At 38.4% G+C, this 18,242-nt stretch overlaps 1 protein-coding gene across 1 annotated transcript in view; it reads right to left on the reverse strand.

The window, feature by feature from the left end:
* Positions 1-729: 729 nt before the first annotated feature.
* The window catches only part of LOC126266661 (uncharacterized), a 272,935-nt gene continuing 255,422 nt past the window's right edge, over positions 730-18,242 (reverse strand). Inside the window, exons 11-12 of the mRNA XM_049971077.1 lie at positions 16,783-16,993; positions 730-1,308 (exon numbers count right to left, since the gene is read on the reverse strand). Coding sequence (XP_049827034.1) covers positions 1,145-1,308; positions 16,783-16,993 — 375 coding nt within the window. The 3' untranslated portion in view covers positions 730-1,144. The remainder of the gene's footprint in view (positions 1,309-16,782; positions 16,994-18,242) is intronic.

An 18,242-nucleotide genomic window follows, 5' to 3' on the forward strand; every position in this document is an offset into this window, starting at 1 on the left:
TAGTAAAAGAAATAAGCAGAATAGGCCTGGATTGGTTTAGAGATTTCAAGATCAAAATTTTCATGTGCTTGGCACAGAAAGATTGCAATCAAAGAGTATTACCATTTACAACTTCCTATTTCCATATGAAAACTACTGTTTATTGCTTTTGCTGTACACCCTGTCTTCATAATCAACATTTGTCATCAGTACTAAATTCTTTTACCAACTGTGTTTCTCATTTGAAAAATCAATAAGTACATAACTGGGTCCTAAGACCATTATTAGAAAATGAAGGAATATTTTCAAATATCAAAATTGGGGACAAAGAACAATTCCATGGAGTGTGAAGACAATACTCTGGTTGGCATTCTGTGGATATTTTGGTACTGAGTATCAATTATTATCATTACTTAATCTTACTGGTTCCTCTCACTCCAATTTGCAGGAATGAGACTAGATGAGAACAAAGACAAGGGAGTGAATGAACTTGAAGCATGACTTGTAGTATGCGTCAGCTGACATCAATCAGAATCACATGCTTGACAAATGTTATTACAGTGTAAGTAATTTCTATGCTCAACTGTATTAGAATATTAAGAACCACATGCTTGACAAATGTTATTACAGCATAAGTGAATATCTCTGTGCAACTGTATAAGAGTATATGTTTAAGTTAATGTGACAAATGAAATCACATCAAGGAATAGATATGTCCAGCACATAAGAAATTTGTTATAAAAACACTTATTAGTTGTATATTGTATTAAACATAAGATAGATTAATGTGAATTCAGCATAGAATTTTTTTAAAGATATTATATAGTTGTTAAAATGTATCCTGACAAATCTTATATCACAAATGTGATCATTGGGATGATAATAAATAAATAAATAAATAAATGTACAAAGAGACAAGCAGCATCAATTGTTCCCATAGAGTAATTATTTCTTATTTCAGCAAAATGTATATAATTAATAAATTTCCCTTCTTCAAGCAAGTGAATGCATAATTTTAAATTTCATGAAAACTTTTCCAGTATATTTTCTCATTGGTGCAACTAAACAAATATGTTGTTATACAAAAGATTTTGCACAAAATCCATGTAATGGCACATGGAATCTGTCATTACTGGTGCCTCCAAGAGAGAAGAGCCATCAAAACCTATAATTTATTGACATGACTTTCTTGTTGCTGGTATAACTTGATAACTTCTTGAATTATGACAGTCACGGCATCTTGAAATTCATCTGAGTCTGTACTAATTCGAGATTCATCTTCTAAAATTCTCTCTGCCAGCTTGTTGATAACATGATATTTCTTGAAATCTGTTGGACAATACTGAATTTAGAGGCTAATAAGATAATTTACTTACTAGCAGATGACAATGATTATAAAATCACATAAATTCTCCTACTTGTACTATTAAAAAAGTTTCAGTAAAATAATTTATATTTCTGTATTGTGAATTATTATATAATCACAAGGATTTAGTTATGTTATACTACTAGCATGTGTTTCATATCTGTACAAAAAATGCAAACATTATTAATAATGTAATTTGAATGCAACCTGGCTGAGCGCATTCTGACTGCAGTTTGCATTTTCCCCATATACAATACATTATAACAAGTGCTGTGGTGCAGCGCTAAGGCAATGAACTCATTTTTACAAGAGCATTAGTTTAAGGCAAAGCTTCTCCACCATATTCCCCAATCTAACCTCATGTTCTGTCTCTAGTGACCGTGCAAGTGCTGGAACATGGAATATTAATCCTCCTTTGTTGAATGGGCACAACTGGTATCCTTCCAAATTCCACCCAAATCTGACCTTGTACTCTGTCTGCAATGACAGAGTAATGTCAATGGGACATTACAGAAGTATAAGAATAAAAGACTGGTAGAAGCTGACCTCTACATCTACATCTACAAACTACAAATTGTCACAGGGGCACCACCCAGTGTACAAAGGAGAATAACTGCTAAATGCCTCTGTACATGCTATAACTATTCCTCCATGATCCTACAGAACTGATACATAAGAGGCTGTAACACTCTTCTAGTCTCCACTTAAAGCTGGCTGTTGAAACATTGTAAGCAGGATTTGACAGGATAGTTTACATCTGTTGTCAGGTGCCTGCCAGTTCAGTTGTTCCAGAATCTCCATAATTTTCTTGCTTGGGCCAAACAAACCTGTGTGCATTATTGCTGCCCTTCTTTGTATATATTCAGTATCACTTGTTCATCCTATCTGGTATAGGTCCCACACAATTGAGCAATACTCTAGGATGTATCTCCTTTGTAAACTGATTGCATTCTCCTAGTAGCCTACCAATGAACAGAAGTCTGCCATATGTTTTACCAATGACTGCGCCTAAGTGATAATTCCATTTCATATCCCTTCAAGTTACAACACCCTTGTATTTGTATGAGTTGAATAACTCCAGCTGTGAATTGCTGATACTGTATTCAGTGGATACTACATTATTTTCATTTTACAAAGTGCAAAATTTTACATTTATTAACTTTTAAAACAAGCTGCAAAGCTTTACACCACTTTGAAATCTTATTGAGATGTGACTGAATACAGGACTATTCAAAAAGAAGGAACAGGTTTCAAACATTTATTGCTTCCAAACTATCTACAAAAGATGGGAACACAATTCCAACATTCCTGGAAACCGAAAAGTTCAAATTTTTATGCATTCAATGTGAACACAATGTGTTACATGACAGATATCAAAATGGTGGCTCATTTCCTGCCATACATGGAGCAGCTAGTCTCTTGTTATTGTATTCACAGCTTCAACAGTGCAATGTTGCAGACTTTCAAGAGTGTCAGGGGTAGGGGGTCTTTCACGTAACTTCATAGATAAAAGTCACAAGGTGTGAGGTCTGGAGACCACCAGTGATGAAGCTCATGTTCTGCTCCTCCTCTGTCAATCCAACATCCTGGAATGGTGTCATTCAGGTAAGTCTCCTCTGACCCAGAGTTCTGGGTGAGTTTTCCAAGCTGTACCCCTTTTCCTAAATCTCTCCAGTACTTTTCCTTCATCACTCTTCCTTCCCCTTCAACTGTTCTGCTGGAAGAAGGAGTCCCTGGCTCCAAAAGTTTGCATAATTTAAAACTTTTTATGTGTGTGTTCACCTGTCACCACTTTGTGAGTATATTTTTTTTATTTATCCAATCACAAAAAAGTTATTTGTTAGGAAAATGTTTTTATACCATAAAGAATTACCTAAAAGGATGTGTAAATTTTGTTGACCATTATGCCAATGATGACTTAAGAGGCATTTTACAGTATGTTCAATCACATTATCATGTACAAATGGGTGACTCAGTAAGGCAAGAAATTTATGTATCTATTAATGTTTGTAATTGTGTACATTTATATATCTCTGTATCTTTATTTATTAATAACTAAGATTCCAAGACTTACCAAGTGGGAAACTGCCGGTAGATAGGAACAATAAATAAAACACACAAACACACACACAGAATTTTGAGCTTTCGCAACCGGCGGCTACTTTGTCAGGAAAGAGGGAAGGAAAAGGAAAGATGAAAGGATGTGGGTTTTAAGGGAGAGGGTAAGGAGTCATTCCAATCCCGGGAGCGGAAAGACTTACCTCACACACACACACACACACACACACACACACACACACACACACACATATCCATCCATACATACACAGACACAAGCAGACATTGCTTGTGTCTGTGTATGTATGTATGGATATGTGTTCGTGTGTGTGTGTGTGTGCGAGTATATACCTATCCTTTTTTCCCCCTAAGGTAAGTCTTTCCACTCCCGGGATTGGAATGACTCCTTACCCTCTCCCTTAAAACCCACATCCTTTCATCTTTCCTTTTCCTTCCGTCTTTCCTGACGAAGCAGCCGCCGGTTGTGAAAGATCGAAATTCTATGTGTGTGTTTGTGCGTTTTACTTATTGTGCCTATCTACCGGCGCTTTCCTGCTTGTTAAGTCTTGGAATCTTTGTTTTTAATATATTTTTCCCATGTGGAAGTTTCTTTCTATTTTATTTGTATCTTTATTTATGTATTTATGTGATGACAACATCCATACAATTTCTATTGCCTGCAGATGGATATATAAATAAACAAAACAAGTAAATAATAAGTGATATAATGTGAAACACAACTGGTTATCACTTGTTTTGATGTAATTATTGACTGTTGCATTTAATGTGTTTAATGTGTTGTGATCTTGTACACACGCGCGCGCGCGCGCACACACACACACACACACACACACACACACAGTCTCTCTCTCTCTTTCTCTCTCTCTCTCTCTCTCTCTCTCTCTCTCTCTCTCTCTCTCTCTCTAGTGTTTCGTAAATTCTAGAATTAATTTGTCTTCGACCATCTCGAACACACAATATTTTAAATATGAGTGTGAGAGAGCCTATCTACTGTGCGTCAGCTGTCTGTGTGTGCAGGTCTGAAGTAAGTAGTAAGATGACTGTAGACATGGTGGTCGAATGGCACCGACAAGTGTTTGCTGGTCATGCCATGGAAGTTTAATGAAAGAACATGGCAGAACTTCTGTGTTATTCTGTACTGTTTTATGACTGTGACTATTGTTAGTGATGAAAGAACAATTGAGTGGAAAAAGATTTTTAGTAACTTTTAACTTGAATTTGCTAGAGGTAAGACATGTATGATTCCAGTATAATAGAGTCATGGTTATCAAGCCAATTCTGTTGTAAATGTAACTTAATTGTTTCTAATGTGAGACAACATGGGTTGACTTACAGGAAGTCAATTGTTTATGTGAGAAGTGTCAATTTTGTTCTCTGTGTGGAAGTTCAAATATACCGATAGTTGTTGAAAAGTATTCTGCAAGTACCTCATTACTTCACAAAGAGAGAGAGAGTCATATTTATTCCTTTAACTACCATCGTTCTTTGGAGAAGAAGTTTTGGGAGACTGACATAGCTGGCTATCCAGAGAAGAAGATCGGCTGTGCATACCAAGTAAGTCTACGCGTGTAAAAGAAGTGTGAAGGTTGCAATCCAACTTCACACTTTCTTGTCGACAAAAACATTAGAACACACACACACACACACACACACACACACACACACACACACACACACTAACACAAATTATCATGTAGTCCTTCATCACTTATGTAAATTGGTTCAATCTATCATTGTAACAGCTTTGGTTGTACAAATAGCCCAAAGGCAGACAACTGTGTTACCAGTGCTATTGTAAAGCCAACAATTACCCTTACTAACACAAGTACTGGTGTATATATATTAACTGGCATCTCAGTACTAGATATGTTAAGTCATCAAGGGTTCCTATATTTCATGAGGAAACACAACTTCCAAAGTATATGTAACAATAACATCAAACAAGATTGTGAACAGTGGACACTAAAATGAAAATTGTATAAGTAATTTATTAATCATAATCCAATGAAATTAATAATAAGATTATGTTCTGCCTAAATTGTAATTCATTAATCATAATCCAATAAAATTAATAGTAAGATTACGTTCTGCTAAAACTTATTAACTAAATGGCATAAATTTAATGACTAAATAAGAAACTCAACAAATCCAAAATACTGAAATCCCACTTTTGACATCTCAAGCCTTAATTTAACAGAGATTATTTTTATAGATGAAATAAATTAACCATAATAAAATACGATATTGATCTATAGTCAAACTTACTATGTACATGTGATGTATTTGACAACCAAAGGTACAACACCAGTGCACAAATAAATATTTCGTTTACACAAGAAATATTAATAATGATACACAAACTGAGTAGGTGAGGTGGTGAATGCCAAGGGTGTTGGAAGATTGTTGAGAACAACAATCTTCATCATTTCATTTTAGGATGAAACAAAAGCCAAACCTCTATCAATGGTATACCTGTTTGGACCTGGTATGATATAGGGGTTGTATATTATTCCTTATAACACTCTTGTTCCCAATTTACAGCCCATGGGTCATATTCCTACTGAAGGAAAGACAAGGAAGGACAAGAGCATTACCCTCAGAGCTGAAACAACTTTGGGAAAAAGGAAATCTATAAAATGTAAATGTTCACCACAAAAATGTCACATTTATTAAAATATTTTCAGCTATTATGCCATGGTTCAGCCACAGTATATATACTCCTCCATGGAACCCTTCTGTTAGTTTCAAAAAATTAAGGAAATCTTTTAAAAACTAAATCTGGATTACTAGACAGGCATTAGAACCACCATCCTCCTGAATACAAGATCAGCATCTTACTGTTGAACCACATTACTTGGTTGTGCCACTGTTGACATGCCATATGCACATCTGTGTCTAAAACCTAACTCCAGCCACATGGCAGGCACCTGTTGTGAATTTAGTAGCTAAGAACTCTATAATAGCAGCCATGTCACTTGTCAAGCCTGTTACAACCAGCTGGGCAGCCATAGTGCGTGCAAAAATTACATGTCATGAATTTGATTGCCTGGGATTTCTATGCAACCAGCAATCAGCAATCGACTGCCATAATCTGCACACACACATGCGATCTACAAAGCAAACAGTCACCCATGTCAGGGATCACTGTGATCCATCACTTGTGCATGGATCCCTTTAGAAACGTAAACAGGTGTGACACCATGCTCATCAAAAGCAGTTTATTTTTATGAAGTATAGCATAGTCTTCATCCTAAAGCATTTGACACATTTTGCTGTAGGTTCATAATAGTGTGTGCATCACGTTTTGTTGTTGTGTATTGTGCATTTAATTTGCAACTTAAGTTTCATTTTGGTGTTTTTCTCTTGTTTATGTTTTACTGCTGCAGCAGTGGGCTAAAGTAAAATTCTTTGTTAAAGTATCGGTTCTACCAGTCAAAATTACAAAAAATTAACTGAAAACTAAAACAATGAAAAACCTCTGGGATTCTAAAAGAGATTGGGAGTGGCATAGGTGTGGACTAGAATGTTGTGGAGGTAGGGTTCACAACACACCACCACTTTAGTAGGGGTGGGAAGGATATTGGGTAGGATGTCCCTCATACCAGGGTATGATTATAGATAATCAAACCACTGATGAAGGCAGTAGTTCAGTTGTTCGAGTCTGGGGTAGTACTGGTTTATGAAGAGGGTGCTCCTTTGCAGCTGGTTCTTGGGGGTAGTAGAAGAATTGGGGGTGTGTGGTTATATGGCACAGGAAATCTGTTTGCGGACTATGTCTGGAGGATAATGTCTGTCTGTGAGGGCCTTTCAGCATACTGGGCAAGGGAATTCTTGTCACTGCAGATATGCTGTTCCCAGGTGGTCAGACTGAATGGGAGGGATTTTTTGGTGTGGAAGGGATGGCAGCTGTTAAAATGCAGGCACTTTGGTGGTTAGTGAGTTTAATGTGGTCAAAGATGTGAATTGAGTCCTCAGAGAGGAGGATGTCAATGTCCAAGAAGGTGGCATGATAGGTTGAGGAGACCATTTGAAGCAGATGGGATAGAAGTTGCTGAACTGTGAAGGTATAAGGACAGAGTGTCTCTGTCCTGAGTCCAGGTCATGAAGATGTCATCAATGAATCTGAACCATACCAGGGGTCTGGGGTTTTGGGAGGCTGTGGAGTTTTCCTCTAGGTGTCCCATAAATAGGTTGGCATAGGAAGATGCCATGCTGGTGCCAATGGCTGTGTTGCATATTTATTTGTCTATATTTGCTTCAAAGGAAAGGTAGTTGTCTGTTACAATAAAGTTGGTAATTTATAACTAATGAGGTAGTGGGTTTGGAGTCTGAAGGATGTTGGTAATGGGAGTGTTCAATTGTGGGAAGACCATGGGCATATTGGATGCTGGAGTATAGGGATGCGGCATCAACAGTGACGAGTAGCGATCCAGGAAGTAAAAGGGCAGGGATGGTGGAAAGTCAGTGAAGAAAGTGATTGGTATCCTTGAAGTGATAGGTTAGGTTTTGGGCAGTTGGTTGGCATTCATCAACAAGAGCAGAATTCTTTCAGTGATGGCGCAATAGTCAACTACAATAGGGCGTCCAGATTGTTGATTTTTAGGAGCATGTGGGTGTGCAGGATGTTGTAGGATGTGCAGGCTTGAAGGAGGGATTAGGGATTATGTTCAACTTCTAGGATGGGGTCACTTTAGGAGAATTTATATGTGGAGGAATCAGACAACTGGAAAAGGTCTTCCACCAGGTAGTTACTGCAATTCATGATGACTGGTGGAACCTTTGCCTGCAAGTAGGATGATTAGGTGAGGATCTGTTTTGAAGCTGTGTGTGGTTGGCTTTCCATCTGCAGAAAGGTTGATGTTCCTAGAAAGGATGTGGGGAACAATGGTATGACCAATTTCTTGGTAAGAAACTCCTGGAAGGTGATCGGTGGATGGTGAGATGGGAGAGCAGGAGAATCATGGTTGGATGGTGATATGAACTGGGAGAAGCAGGCGTCAATGTTGGGATTACGTTGGCTTTGGTAGGAGGGATTTGTTGTGAAGAGGTATTTCCATTGCAGCAATTGGGAGAAGGAGGTAGGTCTTTGACAAGCTCAACATCCTTAAATATGGGTTTAGGTCTGTCACATAATCTCCCCAATTCATATCCCCTTACCCTCACTGTTTTCCTCTGTCATCACACCCACCAATCTTTTCTCCTTTCTGCTCATTTATTTTTCCACTCCTGACTCCCATTTCCCCCACAGTTTTTCAACTCTGACCATGGCAGCCTTGTGTGTGTGTGTGTGTGTGTGTGTGTGTGTGTGTGTGTGTGTGTGTGTGAGTGTTTTCCTTTCTTAGCTGAAGAAGGATTTGGCCAAAACCTTAGTTTGTAATAGGCTTTTAATTGTGCCTGTATGCAACTCAGCATGGCATCTTTATGGTGAGTAGCAGTCAATCATTTTCAAAATTGTTGTTGTTCTGTAATATTTATTATTTTACAAACCTGTTTCCATTTATTACCTCATTGTTAGTACAAAGATAAATATTTGTGGCTGTGATTGTGGGATCAAAGATTTTAAAATTGTACAACCATGCTACTGTTTCACATGGTTCTGCAAGCTGACAAATGAGGAGTGTTTTTTCAACTTGATAATTGCAACAAAGTTTTCCATGAAAAGAGTTTTTCTATTTTTGTGTAGATAGATATTTTTGAATATTTTAATTTTTACATGATTACTATATGTCACTGACATTAATAAATCATCGTAATAAAATATATTGATATATTAGGTCAAAATTATGCCTTCCTAACTCAATTGTGAAATTTTTTACAGTTACTGAGTTTTGAAAAAGTGCCCTTCAACTGTTAGTGCTTGATTTATGACTAATACAAGAATGGTTATTGCAGTAAACATGTGATGTAAATGTAATTGGGTTTTGTGCAATAAATGACATATTAAATAATGAATTACATAACAAATTACAATAATGATTCTAAGAGGAAAACAATCTGAACAATATCTGGTAGGACTGAGTGATGTGTTCCATGGGGGTAATGAATAACATAATCTTATTCTCAAAAGGTGCAGTATCATAAACAGGTACAATATAATGACTATAAACAACTGTAATTAAACAATGTCAGGTTAGCATGGCAAGTGCAACAACAACTGAAACAAAGGAGAAAATAAGACATGTGCGTAGATGAGTAATTTATAAAGCAGTCTCGTAGGGTTTATTAGCAGTAACTCCAGTGAGAAGCAGTGATCAAGGGAACTGTGTCTGATCATTCAGTATTAAGCTCAGGCTAGTAAACAAATGTTTATTAATTTCTATTATTTCAGTGTGTGTGTGTGTGTGTATTAAAATGGGGACCTAGAAACAACAGAGGGGCTTTGTCCCACCAGGCCACAGCAGTCCACTTACCCCACCACTGACCCACACCAAACGGAGGGTTATTGTACGGTTTGGCCCCCAGTGGAAACCCCCCAAGGAAAGTCTCATACCAGACCAGTGTAACCCCAAATGTTTGCATGGTAGAATAATTGCGGTTTACACATACACGGAGACAGTGTTTGCACAGCACATAGTGTAACTAAGGCAAAATAAGGCAAACTAGCCCGCATTTGCCGAGGCAGATGGAAAACTGCCTTAAAATCCATCCACAGGCTGGCTGGAAAATTGGAACTCAACTCTAATCTGCCAGGCAGATTCATACCAGGGACTGTTCGGAAAGCAGCTTGTTACACTGCGCGGCTGGCTGGGCAGGTATTTCAATGTAGTTCACCTTCCTTATTTTGTGTATGTTATGTAAGACTTAATGACTTCACATTGCATCTTGTAACTGTGCCCTCATTTAAGGAGGTGGTTTGCAGAAGTAGAGTCTATTTGTATTCCCCAATTTCTATGGTCTTTCTTCAGGTGGGTGGATATTCATCTGCCATATTAGCTTGTGCAGAACTTTCCACAAGAAATGATGGAACATTCAATTACTGTTTCCGTACTCTATTTGGTCTAAGCCTTTCCTCTCCTCCACTTTCTGGAACCTAGTCTGACACTCATACCATAGATTCCACTGGAACAGAAGTTTGTACATCCCCCCACCAAAGTTTCTGTCTGTACGTTCGAGTTAGTTGCAGAAACTACAGTAGGGGTTTTGGTGCAAGTTCCACTATTACACAGACCGATTCACAACGGCCATTTGTGGGTATAAATTATAAGTATTTCGCACAAACTGGATTTCCACCAGCATTGTAAAAGGGATGCCACAGCCATCTATCAGCAAATGGCACAACTCTTTGGTAGCACAGTTCTATATGGAATAATGCAGCCTCATTCAAACTAGGTGTGTATGAACACTCCACTTCATTTGATGTAATAAAAACAGGTGGAATGTGTTCAGCATAGAATGCTCGGGTTGCATGTAGCTTAAAATATTCAGATATTATTTGTTTCAACACTTTGAAATTATATATATGACTCATAAACAAATCTCCACTGACAAGAAAGTGGCATATGCTCTTTGGGACCAGTAATGTACAACTAAAGTGCACCAACTGAAAAGTACCAGCATTACTCATAAACTTTGGTGGATTCAAAAGCTTCTTAAAGATGGTAGCAGACATGGCATGATCTTTTTGACACCTTTAAAACAGAGGATGGAATGGGACTGAGAAATTCCTTATTGATTATTATAAAAGATTTGTAAAGACTTCTACAGAGGTTTAGGTGATGTCAATCCAAAAACTGTGGTTTTTTGTTTTGTTTTGCATGTAGAAGTTTTCCAACGAACTTTTTCAGAAAGGGATGCAGCTTTGATTCGTTTGTATGAGGGAAGTTTTTCAGCAGAATGGCAGAGGAATCAACAGCCAACTTTTTGGTTTCCTCGAATCACATCTAGATGAAGTCATGATTGTTTGTGAGAAAGGACAAAACAGTCTGCCACAAAAAGTCTGTGACAAAAAATTGCAGCAATGATACTGAGCAGTGTATAAGTGCATACTAAGCTCTATAAGGAGAGCACTGTCATGGACAACACATCTAGGTCAGGTGTGTGTGTGTTTTTATGTTGTTTGTTTCATTTGTGGCCTTCAGAACCAACCCATTAGGTCATCCTCTGATACATAATATGCTACAAACTAAAAGACACATCCAATTACACTCATGCACACTTGCTCCTTGGCTACATTTTCCATATGTGATTCTCTGCTCAAAGGTATTACAGCACGTCTCCCCAATTTACCAGACATCTGCAAACAGATCGATGGGCTCTCCACACATAACACAAAGTTACACTCCTGCATTGCTAGTGCCTCCACTGCATTGGCTCATGCACAGAGTACCTTATGCAGCCTCTCTGCAGAGTTGCTTCTTTCAATGCCGCCTCCCTTTCCTACAGTGTCTTCACTCTGCTTCGCTCCTGTGTTGAGCTGTACTTCCCCTGCTGCCAGTTCTGCATCAATGCAGTTGGACCTGCAGGCCGGCACTGTTCTTGCTCTGTGGGACCCTTCGAATGGCATGGCTGCTGCGCCATACACTCCATCATCTTCTGCTGCCGACACCCCACCCACTTCACTTCGCCCCAGCATGGACGCTTATGTCCTCGCTTCACAGGATCCCTCGCATTTCGTGGCTACTGTGCTGCACCCTCGGTCGTTGCCTGCTGCTGACGCTCCACACATACCATCCTGGAATGCCAAGGTCAGTCAACTGCCACTGCTTGTGCGCCCCCCTCTCACCACTCCATGCACACCTCCCTTTGTGGGTCTCAGCAATCAGCAATGGCACTGGTAACTGAATCTGCACGAGCAAATATGGTTTCTGTTCAATGAGTAAAGCCTGTGTGATTCCTCCTGGGACCACTTTCCGCCGCTCCCTGCTGACCTGTATCTGCCGACGCCTCGCCTGCTACTGCCACCTCCATGGCCCCCATCAACTTGCCACCACCTACACAGCTGTCTGCTGTGCGAGACCGTGACAACAACATGCCTGAGCCACTCACATCGAGTGCTGTATACCGCCTCCGCCCGCTGTGCTGGCACAAAAAAGTTTTTGGTGGACATGTGCTAGGTTTACCCAGTTGACTGCCAGAGGGGGAGGGGGGGGGAAGTGACACTTCTTTGATTATTCTCTTTGGCTTTGCATTCTGTCTTTGTTCTCTTGCACCATGTTCAACGTCCACTTCTGTATTTGCTCTGTTTAGTGCCGAAATAAATGTTCATTTTGACTCTTAAAGTGCGTTACTATGGTTTTATGACACGTAATATGCACAAGCTGCAAACCTGTCCAAGGCTGTATCAAGACTTTCTTTTGTTATCTTATTCAGGTCTGAGATTCTCCAATGTGTGGTAAGTAGCACTGTATCATCTGCATAACATATGACAGAATGAGCTATGTTACTAGGAAAAGCATTGATTGCTGCAATGAAGAAGAAGGGTCCATGAATAGATCCTTGTGGAACACTTGTGCTGGTTTCCATTATGGAATAACTTATATTTATGACTGAGACAAACTGTTTTACATTGCTTAAATAAGAATGCATCACCTCATTTAACTCCATTTTCCTTATTAATATGTCAACAGGAATGCAATTGAATGCTTTGCTCAGGACATCCTTCAGCTACAACCATTCATCCTAGCTGATAACTTGGTGGCATCATGCCAAAATAAAAAGCTAAACAGTTTTTACATAATGCCTTGTATACAATGTGTGTTGATTTACAGATGTCTCTTCCACTGATAGTATATGTTTTGCTACTTACGGGGCAACCTACAACGCTTATCTGCCCCTCATCTTTCCTTGGTTAGAGCATATACAAATACAAATGTTTTAGTTCACCTTGAAACATATTTAGATGCAAATGGTGTCATCAAAGCCAACACAATAATAAGAACAATAATGTCTGTATATAAAAGGCAATGTCCCAGCTGACTGACTGACTCATCATTGCCCAGCCCAAATCTATAATGGTAGAAACTTGAAAGTTGGAGAGAGTGTGGCTCTTGTACTGTAGACATTATTTAAGAAGGGATTCATTAAAATTCTGACCTTAAGGAGCTGAAACAGAGATGAAGTGTTTTTCTGAAAAATGTTGCTATTAAGGCAATTTTGCAGCTACACCTGTGAAAATTGGTATTTGGTTTCTCAGTCAGAAATAAAGAAATATGTGTTTCAATTTTTTTGGAAATTTAACCTTATTAGGGTTAATATTGGGGTGAAAGCTTTTTTTGAAAATATATCACTATTAAATTCAACCCCTAAGGGAGTGAAGTGGGAGGTGAAACATTTTACGAAAATATTTCACTGTGAAGGTATTTTTAAAGCTAAATCTTTGAAATATCATATTTTGCATCTCAGTTATGGATGAAAAAATACATGTATCACTCATTTTGGAAATTCAGCCTGTAAGGAGGTGAAATAGGGACAGACTGATTCACTGACTTATCATCATCCAGCACAAACTGCTAAGAAAAGAAACTTGAAGTTTGCAGAGGGTGTGGATCTGATACTGCGGGTATTATTTAGGAAGTGATTGTCTGAAATTGCACTCCTAATTGGGTGAAATGGAGGTTGAAAGGCTTTTTGAAAGTATCTTACTATTAAGGGAATTTTGAAGCTAGTAGTATGATAAATGGTATTTTGTTTCTCAGTCAGAAAATGAAAAATACATGTTACAGCATTTTTGGAAATTCAGCCACTAAGGGGGTAAAACAGTGGGTGACAGTTTCCTTGAAAATAAAAAATTACTAAAGAACTACTAAGGATTTTTAAGGTTACATCTGTGACAACTGAAATTTGAATTCTGGTACAGAAATAAAAAGAAATACATATTTCAGTGTTTCTGGTAAGTCAGTGCCTAAGGTAGTGCAATAGTGCATGGAAATTTTTAATAAAATATTTTGTTACATTAAAAATAATTTTAGAGCTAAATTTATGAAAACTGGTATTTCATTTATTGGCTTGATATAAAGAAATATTTGTTAGGGGATGATCTTTACTATAGAAATATCTCCACAAGAATGCAAAAGGCATGATTAACAAAAACTTTGCATTCCAGTTACCAGAATTGCTTTTACCTTCTTCCTAAGATCCAAAAATTGAATCACTCTGATTGTCGCACAGTTGCTGGCTAAGAGGAGGAGGAGGAAGAGGAGATTAGTGTTTAATGTTTCATCAATGAGGTCATTAGAGATGTAGTACAAGCTCTGATTAGGGAAGGATGGGGAAGGAAATTGGCTGTGGCCTTTTGAAGGAACCATCCCAGCATTTTCCTGAAGCAATTTAGGAAAATCACAGGAAACCTAAATCAGGAAGGCTGGATGCTGGTTTGAAATGTAGTCCTCCAAATGCGAGTCCAGTGTGCTATTCACTGCACCACTTTGCTCACTCTGGCTTAAGAGCACTGAACCTGAAACCTAAAGTACAAAGACTTTCCTCCTATATTAAAGACAACAACCATTTGATAGAGTGTCTGAAATCTGTGCCCATCCTGCTCCCACCACACACTTTGTTTGTCACTACTGATGCCACCTCCCTCTATACCAACACCCCAATGCACATTTTCTGACTGCTGCTGAACATTTCCTCATTCTGCACCTGCCTGACTCTGAACTGATGACTTCCCTTCTGCTTGTCTTAATCAACTTTATAATTACCAACAAATGCTTTACTTTTGAGGGACAGATACAAACAGGTAAGGATCATGGCAAGTGGAGCCAGGATGGCTCTTTTCTATGCTAACCTTTCCATTGGTCATTTGAAAGGGGATTTCCTAAGATCCATGAGCCTATAGCCCTCGTTTGATTTAGATACATTTATGACATCTTTGCCACATGGTGAGGCTGACCTGTTAAAATTATTGAAATGTCTCAATAGATTCTTGCAATTAAATTTCATATGGTCTTATTCCCAGTCCCATGCCACTCTTCCTTAATGTTGACATCATCCTTACTGAAAGTCAGCAACACACTTCTATTCACATTAAACCTACTAACAATCAGAAGTACTTAATTTTTGACAGTTGCCCTCCCATACAGTCTTGGCATTTGAGGCAACTTTACAACAATTCACCACTATTCTCATCTCAGCCTTCACTGGCATAATTACCCCAGCGGAGCAGTCCAGTTCAGAAACAGAGGTCCCAGCCAGCACATCCACTCCTGGTACCTCTAAACCCTCCAGAAAACAACTTAGGAGTACACTTCTTGTCACTCAGTATCATTCTGGTCTTGAATATGTTGATCAGCAACTTTGACAAGGCTATGACTTCATAAAATCATGCCTTGAAATGAGGTCCAGTCAGGCATAGCTTCGGTCCACCACACCTATAATAACTTTTTGTTGCTGTCCAAATCTCTACAAAATCCTTGTCAGATCCTTTGCTCCACCTGCACCATTTCCCTACCCTATATCTTCTAACCCTGTGGTTGAACCTATTGTAAGACTGCCCTATGCACCACTCTACCACCACTTATACCAGCCCTGTTACTAGCAAAACATATACTATCAAAGGGAGAGCCATCTCTGAAATGTCACATGTCAAGTACCAGCTGTCATGTAACCATTGTTTGGTCTTTTATATTGACACAATTATCACCAAGTTATCAGTTATGATGAATGTGTGGATACTGGCAACATACAATATCCTTTTGCAAAGCATGCTCCACAACATGACAGTTGTGACCTGTTTCATCACACAAGCCATCTGGAATCTTCACCCAGACACCATTTTCTCAGAACACCGCAGGTGGGAACTGGGATTACAAAATGTCCCTGGTTCTCATCAGCCACTTGGCTTTAATTTGCATTTAATTTCTTTGGTCTCAGAATTGCTTCACAGTAACCATTCCTTTCTTCACTCCCTTTTAGTTTAGTATACAATTTATTTTCTGACCTGTCTATTCCCTCCAATGCCCATCCCCACTCTGACCTCCCACCTCTTACTAACTTGTGGACAATGTTTTTGCAGTAATCTCTGTCCTGTGTATTACCCTATCTCCCACATTGTTTTAGTCTGCTCTGATGATGGACAGTGTCTAAACGATCAGTAATGTTTTCAACCATACTTGTGTACTTTCCGAGCACTCAACTCGTCAACTATATGATGAGTGGCTACCGTCTTTCTTCCATTATTTTAACTTATAACTTTTTATTTCACTGACTACATGATAAAATAGGTCCAATGCACTCTTTGGAAGCTACTGATACAGTTATATTACTCTTTTGAGAGGTTAAAAAAAATTACCATGTGCACATAATACTTTCTTATTCTTTACTTTACAGGCAGGTTGGTCTAAATTATCAAGGAAGCATCTGGAAAAATTTGATGTGACCTGAAATTATTGTCAACAGTGTGGTACGAAAAAAGAAGTTACCTGGCAATGGAGGCTTCATAATTTTTCGTCTTAGATCGCATGCTTCTATCTTGTTTACAACAGATTTTATTAAACGTCTTGAGAGAGCAGCAAATTGTCTCTCCAGTTTTAATTTATGATAATCTGGTTTTCCTTTAATTTCACTTTCATCTTCCTCTTCCTCTTCTGGTGGATCCTTAAAAACTTCTTGGGCAAGATGTTCAACTGATGGCTGCAAAACAATGCAATGAAACAAGATTGAGGAAACATTTTCAAAAAAATTTTGGGTGTACTGCTAGATGTCAAAACTTGCTGCCACCTTGAAATTTCATTGAACAGTCTGTATACCAGGAAATTTTTAACTTTCACACTTAAGACTTGTTCAAAGAACATGTTTCAGAACCGAGACCAGTAGTAGTCAAGATTCACGCCAATATTAGCAGCTCAGACTACATACAGTTTAAAGCGCAATAATGAAGTATATTTTTATATATGGTAAATCACTGACCACTGAACATGTATTTGTCATGCTTTTGTGCTCAGTAGCACAATGACTGGTTGAAAGCAATTCTCCAAGTGACTCTATCCTGTGCAAGCCTCTTCACCTCTAAATAACTACTGCAGCCTTATATCCATTTGAAGCTCACTGTTCTAGCCATGCTCTGGTCGCCCTTCACAGTTTTTACTCTCTGCATGTTCCTTCATTAACAAATTAATTATTCCTTACTGCCTCACAATGTGCATTATCATCTGAAAATTGTGCTACAAGTTTCTTTTCTCTCCAGTCTGATCCAGTACCTCCTCACTAGTTACCTGATCTACTCATCTGTGTCACACAGTGATTCAAACCAAGTCTTCTACTAATCACAAATATTCACTTTAATCACCTCAGGTCATCCTTGGAAGCTGCTAGGATTGATTCAAATTTTCAGTTGAGCTCATTTCTCCCTCCTGAGTCACAGATAGGCATAACAAAATGACTGTCACAATTAAAGTTTTGGTCATTAAGGCCTTTGTCAACAATACACGCACACAAAAAAACACACACACACACACACACACACACACACACACACACACACACACACACACACACACTTTTGAAGAAGGCCTTAATGGCCAAAAGCTTTAATTGTGAGAGTCTTTTTATTGTGCCTACCTACGACTCAGCATCTCCTCTATATAGTGAGTGGCAACTTTCCTTCTCATAATATTGTTACATTTCATCTGGATTTCCCATTGTTTGATTCATTCCTCCCTCCTGTTATTTCTGGAGTGTAAACGAGCTACTGATAAAAATGCAAATCTTGATTCAAATCCTGGTCTGACACAGATTTCCATTATTGTCATGGCATATTCTTTACATTGTGTGTTTAACACTTCTGAATGAATTCAAGTGATGTCAAACTGTTTCATTAAATTTCATAACCATTAATTATGTTGAGAGTTATTTTAGTTAACATTCATGGAATATTCCTTCA

Source organism: Schistocerca gregaria, chromosome 4 (assembly GCF_023897955.1).
Source record: "Schistocerca gregaria isolate iqSchGreg1 chromosome 4, iqSchGreg1.2, whole genome shotgun sequence".
NCBI lineage: Eukaryota > Metazoa > Arthropoda > Insecta > Orthoptera > Acrididae > Schistocerca > Schistocerca gregaria.